The 9,940-nt window shown below is 44.4% G+C and overlaps 1 protein-coding gene across 2 annotated transcripts; it reads left to right on the top strand.

Annotated features, from left to right (window-relative positions):
- Positions 1–7,000: 7,000 nt before the first annotated feature.
- LOC133923609 (homeobox-leucine zipper protein HOX17-like) lies at positions 7,001–8,683 on the top strand. 2 transcript variants are annotated; one of them, XM_062368889.1, is made up of 4 exons: positions 7,001–7,292; positions 7,396–7,584; positions 7,701–7,780; positions 7,912–8,683. In XM_062368889.1, exons 1-4 carry the CDS (start codon positions 7,266–7,268, stop codon positions 8,210–8,212), a joined length of 597 nt encoding a protein of 198 aa, XP_062224873.1. In that variant the 5' UTR covers positions 7,001–7,265; the 3' UTR covers positions 8,213–8,683. The 2 variants fall into 2 exon arrangements, with proteins under 2 accessions (XP_062224873.1, XP_062224872.1); XM_062368888.1 differs by having other exon boundaries at positions 7,005–7,292; positions 7,391–7,584; positions 7,912–8,677.
- Positions 8,684–9,940: the final 1,257 nt, after the last annotated feature.

The raw sequence follows: 9,940 nt of genomic DNA, 5'->3' as shown, positions 1-9,940 counted from the left end.
TGAAGACTGTATCATATCCAAAACGTCAAATATTTTTTCACTAAAAGTAGGATATTTGGAGGATCAAAAGAAGTGGATGGATTGCAACGGACTTTTCAGCTCACGTTTAGTTTCTCACGAAATTAGGGCCATAGGAATTTGCCAAGTTCATTTGTATGCTCTGAACAATCCTTGAAGTAAAATTTCCTATCGATTGAAATTCTCTTAAACTCTTATAAAAAACTGCAATCCAAAGAGGGCCTAAGAAGATAGTTTGGAACTTAGAATATCACAAGGATTTCATTAATCAAAACAATTCAATCCCTTCATGATGAAGATTTAATTAAAGATTTATAAGAAATACGGTATATCCTGAAGATAGATCATCATTGTACACATGTCATTTATCAGAATTGGTATGCTACATAACTGCCATGAAATAAATAAGAAATGTACTGATATTCTCGGTAGTTCATCGTGTTTTACACGAAAATCATCCCTAGATTAGGATGTAGTCCTCCAGGCATTCAGAAGTACTATAATCTAGGAATGTTACTTCTAGAAACTCTGAGTATAGTACGTCTTTCCAACCTAACTATATAAGGAGGGGAGATGGTATGTCCAGAGGATAAAAAAGGAAAGTAAGGCTGGAAGCCAGAAGCTAGATAAACAGTATGAAGCATACCTAATCAGATTGAAACAGAAACAATCCATAGAAGATTCGGGCCACGAATAGATTCATCGACAAAAGCTTCAAGATTTAGAATATGAGAGAACTCACCGAGATCTATAGAATTAGATCTAGACACGCCCTATTTGTAATTATCTTCTCCTGAGATTAATCAAAACAAAATATGATGTAGTGCTATTATCATAAAGAAAGTCTGAACCTATATAAATATCGTATTCTCCTCTTCGATATGCACACTTGATGATCAGGTATCCCTATTTTAAATTAGTATTTGCATAATCAACTTTACGGATCATCAACATGTAACATCCCGAGTTTTAGCATATAAATTATAGCAAAAATTCACTCCTTTTTTAAAAATTCTAATTATTTAAAACAACTTAAAAAGCAAGGAAATATATTTTGAATACACACACATACACTTGTATGTATATGTTCAAATATATTATTTTGGCTAAGTATACCAAAGAGCACCAAATTAAATTCTAATTTAACCCCTGCAATAATTTGAATCATATGCATTTTGGTTTATTTGTTTTAATGGTTTTTTGAGTGGAGATTTGAATTTGAATATTTCTTAGATTCATTTCGGCTGAGATCCAAATTTAATTCAAATCTTTTGAATTCAATCCTCACCCAAATCTCGGAGCTTCACATCCAAATCCAAATTCAAATACATTTAGTGAATTAGTGCCAAATCCAAATCCAAATTCAAATTTCTAATTTAAATTTACCCCAAAACCTTTTTCCCTTTTCTTTTTCTCCCTAGACCCAATCCCTTTTCATCCTGGGCCTAGCACCCCCTTTCATCTCTATGTCAGCCCATCAGCACGCCGGCCCAGCTCACTTCTCCTCTCCCACGCTTTTGCTTTCTCGCACGCTTGCCCTGCTCCCCTCTCGCTAACATATGAACCCCACCGCCCAAAGGCTTCCTCTACCTCCCACTCACATTGTCCGAGTCCATGCGACCACCATCGCCATTTTCTCCCCTCACATTTAAGGCGCTGGAGACTTCCGCACATCTCTCTGTGCTCTTACTATCCCCCCCCCCCTCTCTGCCCTCACTGCTACCATGTTGTTCAGCCGAGAGGATTACCTGCCCATCTCACCGCCACCTCCTGCTCCTCTCCCTCGCTATAAATGGAGCTCCCTGTCCCTTTTTTCCCCTTCTTCCCCCAAATCCACCACCGCTGTTGAGCCACCATCACAGACACGTTGTCGCTTCACAGTGCTATCGCCGTCGAAGGCATCGCCACTAGAAGCACGAAGGAACCGTAGAGGAGTGTCTAGAATCCAGTGAAGCATGAGACACAAAGACAAGCTCATCGTGCTGCCCGCCTCATCACCACTTGCTTCCGCTCAACGCTTGTCACTCTTCGCCGTCCTTGAACCATTGTGAGCTCCCCATTTCTCCCCATCCTTCTCTATAGCAGCTAGGTTATGTAGAATCCCACCTTCGTGCGACAGCCCTCAGACAGTGATCGTGCACACCATAGCTATGAGATTCTCTCCGCCAGCATGGACCCCCTCTCTCTGCGTAAGCCGGCCTTCGTGCCAAGGATCCCAAGGGAATTAGGCCCCTTTTGCTCTGCAGGGAGGTGCTGCCCGATTTTGGTCCGCCACCACTGTCTTCTCCGATGACGTTCTGGGCTCGCTCTGATTCTTGGCCGGTGTTGAGGTACCCCTAGCTGAGTTCGCCGTCCCATAAGGTTCATCGACGGTAGTCTCTAGTCATGCTTAGACCATCCCTTCCCCTCTTTGACAATTTCTCCAGCAAAACCGTCGCGGATCCTCATCGCCGACGCGTCTCCAATTCGCTTTGTTCTGCTAGCACGCGCACACCACACGGCCGCCTGACCTCGTCGCGTAGCTCAGCCAGCTAGGCCAGCATCTGGCTTGGCTGTTGGCGGGCCGATCTCACTACGCAACCCAGTAGCCACATGCCTTGCTCCCCTTGGGCCAACCTCCTTCGCTCAGCTCTCTAGCCAATCGGCCTTGCTGTGCAGCCTGAGCCCAACCCAGCCAGCCCAGCCTGAGCCAGTGGGACCCACCAGCACGATATGCTCACCCTGGAGGTAGGGGTACAATGGGAACTCAGGAAAAGGCTCTTTCCTGTGCGCAGTACGAGAGATGGCTGGTGACATTGCAATGACCATTAAACTGCAATTAATCCAATACTCAAGTCCCCTATTTTTCCCATGGGTGGATCATGTAGCAACATGCTCGATGGGTACAGGATCTCGGTATGATTCGCCCCTCCACTTGCAACGATTAGAGACTGATCATATCGTGTGAGAACAGTGTGCAACCTCTACATAATGTAAAACTATTCGAATAGTCGTATCCACGGTCATGGACATGCAAAGCAATGACCTCACTTGGTTAGACTCGGGGCTTGTGTATCTTTGATGAGTGAGTGTGTGGACTAGATGTCCATGTGATGAGGTTACTAGCTCAGTCCGCTAGAAGCTGTGTGGTACTAGAGGTGCACCAGACATAATGATAGAGACCGAAAACCCACTAGATATACCTTGTTTTCTTGTTTACACTACTTTTAAAATTAATATAGAGAATATAACTAGATACTTGCATAAACTACTTTACGCTTAAAACTAAACCCGTAAAACCTTATCCTTAAGTCATCTTTTATGCATCTATCAAACCCTTGCAATAGTATAGGACTTGCTTAGTACCTTCCATACTTATTCTTGATATCATTTAGATGAGGAAGCAAATGCTGACTTCGCTGGTGCAAGGAATCGTCTAAATTATATTTGAATTAATCATTAGGAGGTTCATTTAATAAGATGAGAGATATCACACTTCTGTCTTTTGATATGTCACGTGCCAACTCATATCTCACCACAACTATCGCAACAATAATGATTAACCCTAATCTAATTTCGGTAGTCCCGACATGTGTTTTATACCCGAGATCGGAACACACATCTTTGCAACATGCTTCATCACATCAAGGCACAATAAAGAGCAAGTAATGTAAATATATTACAAGTCCTTAAGTTATTACAGTTTTGACAATTTATAGAACGACAAACACTAGGAGGACAAAATACACAGTTTCATCTCCTAGCCGGCTAGAGTTACTACAGATCAGAAATATAGTTGATGAACAAAAAAGATAGGTGGCACCATTTTCCCTGAGGCACCACCCTAAAACAACACAAGTAGCTTGCACTACTCTTGCCCATCGCCAACAACGGTGAGTATGAAGTAACCATAAACTACTTCTTCCTCACCTGTAATACTCAACAAAAGTAAGGTGAGTATGAAGGTACTCGCAAGACTTATTTCATATTGGGTACATCTAATATCCCGACTCCAAGGATTATACATTTAGGGACGTGTAGCAAGGAATCGGCTACAAGATTAAATGAATTTGTACGCAAAAGTATTTTATCAACTCAAGGGTGTGAGCATCTACCACTTAATCACTTGTACCTTACTATAATGAGATCATAACCATAAACATATACGTCACCTGATCATACTCCTTGCAACATACCCAACACTAGCCACTTCACAACATACCACAAACATCCCAACATCGAGAACTCTACAATTGATACGAATGGACATAAGCACACTCATAAGTGAGAGCACGGCAATTCAAATTGATCTTACACCCTGCAAGGGGTACCTCTTTACCCACAAGACTCGGGTCCATCCTCTTAGCCCCTGAGACAGCCTTTCTTATACCCAAAACTATCCACTTGCACATGCACCTATGGCACCAGGGTTACCGCGAGCATGTCCTGGATACCTCTGACTCCCCGCCACCTTGCTTCTCTTCATTCTTTTTCTCTTACACGTCATAGGGTCACAAGTCAACGTTAGCACGACATATGATAATCGACTTATTCATACATTTATTAAATATGTGGAAGTACAGAAAATGCTTAAGCGAACAACAACCAACAGATGATAATTAATTGATGCAAACGGCCTGTGACATTCGGGTTTCTCTCCCGAACTACCCCTAGCACCGCTCACATCTCGTCTCATTCTCACAACTCATACATCCCAACATTATTTTCATTATGAAACAATAATTAAGCCCTATAACTCGTGAATGATGGTTGAACCACCGCTCGGCTTTTATCGATGGCCTATGCATTACTAAGCATCTTGGATATGTTTTAAGTTAGACCTCAACATGGTTATATCCAAGTTACAAGGATAAGGATCATCAATATTTCAAGGTAGAAATGACGCATCAACAAAGGTTCTACCCAAAATTCCCGACATCGACTCGCTAACTTGCATAATATGCATAAAGCGATAATTATCAAATTAGACACCACATGATCCAAAATAAAAGGTGAAACATGCTTAGATGCTTGCCTTGGAGCTCCGGTGCTTCACTCACGTATAGCTCCGGTTCAGTGTCGGCCTCAACCACTTGAACCATTGATGTGTTACTCCCTAAAACAATTTAAGAACGCATTGAATAAACAAATGAACAAACAGAAAGGTATGCTTATGATGCATGATCGTGAACAAGATGAAATGCGCCAAGTTATGAAAATATTTGCAAAAGAACGCCTAAGTTATTGGGTTAAAAGAGGTTTGAATCTCGTATAAGATAACATAAGATCACATTGTACTGAGTGGCTGGCGGTTAGATTGGCATAGGCGACGGTCAGAACATGAGGGTCAAACATAGAAGAATACGGCACTGAGTAGACATGGCGGTTAGACCATTTGGAGCTCGGGAATGACGGGGAAATGGTAGGGGAAGTTTCACCTCGACCTGGGGAATCTTTCTAAGGGGTTGGCCAACAACGGGGAAGCTTCGATATGAAGATGGGGCTCCGAGGTGGGGTTTGGCTGTGAGGTGGGAGAAATCACGTGGAAGCATCCCCACCGAAGAAGATAGCGAGAAAGTGCTTGGGTAAGTCTTCTCCATCAATCTTCAGACGTCAATGTGGTAACTCAATCGCTCATCTCACTCGCTCTCGCTCTCACACTCTATCTCTTCCGCCCTCTCCCCTCCATCACCAAGTGATGGATTACGCTCCACCACCTTCTCTTACTCAGGCCACTCCGCCGCCGCCGCCGCCGCCGCCGCCGCCGTCAACATCTCCAGCCACGACACCCAGCCATCATCCGATGATGAGGCTCCGGCCCCGCTGAAGAGCTCGAACGAGGCGCAGTCCTCATATTATGATAGATCAGCAGGGTCCCCTCCAAGGAAGATGTTTGGTACTGCTTCCTCGACGAGTTGAAGGCAAAGAGGCCCCGAAGCTCGGATGAGGAGGGGGTGAAGAAGAGGAGGAGGCCAACGGGTGGGAGGAAGCCGCAGACAACAATAGTGATGACGACGATGATGACGGTGATGACGAGGACGACAGCGATGATGGCGATGACGAGAACGATGACTACTTCTTCATTGTCGTGGCCAACCCTAAGTGATAGTGGTAGACACGCACGCGCTGCGGGTTTAGGGTTCTTTTGCACGCGCAGCCATGTTTTTTGTTTTTGATGTACAGTGATGAAGTTAAGAATTATTAGTGACTTAATTATATATTAGTATGATATAAACTAGTAATTCTGGAAATTAGTAATATAAAACTCGGATAAATTATTGCATGTCTATTTAAATTTTAACCTTTTTCCCTTGGATTGAGTATCACTACCGATTCGTAGTTGGAACCAGCAGTGATAAGTATATCAATCGACAGTGTCAGCTCAAGAACCAATTGTGATAGTTTGTATCATTGACGGTTCATGGATCTAACCGGTACTGATATTTATTATCAATGCGGGTTCTTAATCGGACAGTGATAGTCCATGATTACCATTGCCGCTTAATCACTACCGGCTCAATAACCAGTAATAATATAGTTTTTGAACCGACAATAATGACCATTTATGTAATAGTGGGTGACAATCGTTCAGATCTACCACAACTAATTTATTTTATAGGAGTATAGAAAATATACTTAGCTTGTGGAAAATCTAAGCATTTTGAAGTATATTTATAAGTGGTCCAGAATTGGAAACTTTACAAGACATATTTTATACGGGACATATAATTACTTATTTTGCAGCACGGAGCTAGGCATGTAGTATGCTCACGAGCCATAAATCAGAAGGCATTAGTTTGCTGGATACTTCATTCGGTGGTCAGATTACAAAACGCTCGCCAAAGGGAAATGCTCTCCTTTTTGTCTAAAAGAAAAGAATTCCTATTTTGGGTGGATAATAGCTGAAGTTAGCTAAGCTAGCAATTTTGAGCCTTTAGGTGGAGGAGCCAAGGAGGTGGGGAAGTTATGATTGCACCAATTAAGGAGCCCACCCCACAGGTTAATCATTGCTGTCCCAGAAACTAAGTGAAGTGAGATCCAACATTCCACATCCCGGCCCTCCCTTTAAAACCTCACTCTCCTCCACTTCTTTATCACTTCCAACTCCAGTTCCATCGTCTCTATACACACAACGCTCACACAAAGATAGAGCTAGAAAGAGGGGAGATCGAAGGAAAGATCAGAGGAAGAGGAAGAGATGATGGAGAGGACCGAGGACCTAGGGCTCAGCCTCAGTCTGAGCTCGTCTCTTGCTCCTCGCACTCGCCATGTCGCCATGCTGCTCCACCCTCCAGGTAAATGCAAGTTACTACTGGCGGCTAGTATTCCAGCTACTTCAGTTCAGCTCCTGTTAATTAGTAGCACCATGTATATGCATGGTACTCTGGATCAGTGAAGAGATTCCTGGAGATGCCACTGCTCCCCGCAAAGCGGAGCGAGGTCGCGGCCGAGGAGGGCCTGCGTGGTGGCAGCGACGAGGAGGACCGCGGCTGCAGCATCGACGGCTCACGGAAGAAGCTTCGGCTGTCCAAGGACCAGTCGGCCGTGCTCGAGGACAGCTTCCGGGAGCACCCCACTCTCAACCCTGTAATTTATCATCCCTTGTTGCTTATTCATTCCCAGACTCGATCATGCACTGCATGCAGTGTTCGTGTTGCGCTTGCCGTTTCTCTAAACCCTGCGTGTAATTTAACGGTGTGCAGAGGCAGAAGGCAGCGTTGGCGCAGCAGCTCTGCCTGCGGCCCCGGCAGGTCGAGGTGTGGTTCCAGAACAGGCGTGCTAGGTACGATGGCACATGCAATGCAATACATCGCGCACAATTTTCTAAGCACAACATTTGACTCGATCGATCCATGCGATCATCGACGGTGAATTGAATCGGTGCTACAAATCGTCACTTTTCGTGCCTTCCAGGACGAAGCTGAAGCAGACGGAGGTGGACTGCGAGTTCCTGAAGCGCTGCTGCGATACGCTGACCGAGGAGAACCGGCGGCTACAGAGGGAGGTGCAGGAGCTACGCGCGCTCAAGCTCCTCTCGCCGCACCTCTACGCGCACACGTCCCTGCCCATCACCCTCACCATGTGCCCCTCCTGCGAGCGCGTCTCCCAAACCAACTCCACTGCCGCCTCCGACCGCCGCGCTGCCTCCATCACTACGGCCGGCGACGGCACCGTCTGCCATCGCCCAATCGCCGTCCGGCCGCAGCAGTCATGACGATCGATCGAGCTAGCTATGTGTACGCCGTACGTGTCAAAGCTAGCCAACAGTCTGCGCATTTATTCGAGCAAACTGTTTCGTCCTTGTTAATCTTCTCTCTGTGCTTGGCCGATCGAGTACTGATTAGTCGAGTCGTTAGCTAGCTAGATGATGAGCAGAGTTGCCGGCCGGCCCGGAACTGGGCGTGTAGGGAATATTTAGCTGGTCCTGGAGAAAGCAGCTAGATATGGCGGGATACGGGTGTAGGGATGGTGGGGTGCAAGGTGATGGCACGATGGTGCGTTCTGTCGACCTGCATGGGCTGCTGCTGATGACGGCGATGATGAGATCGACTTGCACCGGTTGGTTTGTTGGACAGCCGTGCCTCTTAATTCTAGCGTTAATTAGCATGGATAGCCATGTGCTTTCGGTCTAATTAATCCTGCAGGTTTGCTTAATTAATTCGGCACTCAGCTTAATTTAGACATGGACGGTTAGTTGGTCCCTTTCGTGAACTCCTACCGACTTTAGAGGTTACACAGATGTAGAAACAAGAACAGCGACTAAAGAGGAGGCGAATAGTCGTCTCAATTTTTTTGCAACGGATAGTTTTCTTCTATTTTATTACCTAATATACCTCAAAAATGGATCATAACAAAATACAACGAAAGACACAAAAATCATAATGGAAACAGAAGAATCCGAAAGTTTCGAGTTGAATCTGGAAGTTCCGACCTATCAGAAGTTCCGAATTGAACCAGAAGTTTCAAGTTCAACAGAAAATCCAATGAATAGTGGATCTCATGATTAGAATCAAACTTTAGATTCCGCAGCATATCAATCCATGACTCATCCCCACACAAAGCTTGGATCTTGAGAAAAAACACCTAAATATTAAAAGGATGAACACCAAGTGAAGATAGTCTCCAAGTTGATAGATAAGATGAAAGGGAATTCAATATCCAATTGTATACGTTTATACGAAAATTTTATACCTCTAGCAATGAGAAGAATCACTCTAACAAGGTGGGAAATTTTAGCTTAAGCATAAAAACGAACATTGCAACCGAATGATGAAAAACTTGCAAACTCACAAGAGAACCAATAGAGAAAAACTAGAAAGAGGTGAATTCAGGCACAAGAGTAAACATAAATTTCATTGCTTGCAGAGGTTAAACCTATTTTAGACGAATTACAAAGATTTTCTCTTACAAAACTCTAATCTAATACATAGACTAAGCACTAATCTTCTTCTTTTTTAAAACTCTAGCACAAAACTCTCATATGAATGGCTCAAGAGGCTTAAGTAGCTGGTTCACCTCTCTCACATAGCACTACCCCTCTATTTATAGCTTAGGTTCCTTGACCCTAAGTTTTCTAACTTGTTCTCAAAATACCTCTCTCTTGTAGTACACTTTTACCTACACCGAGAGCATTTTAGTCTATATTTTCTCCTCCATCCATCGAACGAATGTGGCGTCTTCATGACTTAGCTTCGCCTCGACACAATCGCGATGATGCCACGTGCACTTCCATCCTTCCCATGGTTTTAAGGCCAAAACTGTGAAACCCCATGCACGCTTCTCAAGGCGTGACTCACTGTCACTTGCTTGACCTCAAGCAAGGATCTCGATATCGACACATGTACTCCATCTTACAATCTTGACCACCAATAAGTCTCTCCCGCTCCCGACCCCTCGGGGCATCTTGTCGCTTGAATCGGTATCCCCTTCGCTTGACTTTGTC

The sequence above is a fragment of the Phragmites australis genome, chromosome 7 (genome assembly GCF_958298935.1).
Source record: "Phragmites australis chromosome 7, lpPhrAust1.1, whole genome shotgun sequence".
NCBI classification, from domain to species: Eukaryota; Viridiplantae; Streptophyta; class Magnoliopsida; order Poales; family Poaceae; genus Phragmites; species Phragmites australis.
Note: the sequence above shows the minus strand (reverse complement) of the source record. Positions and strands in the feature narration are given on the sequence as shown.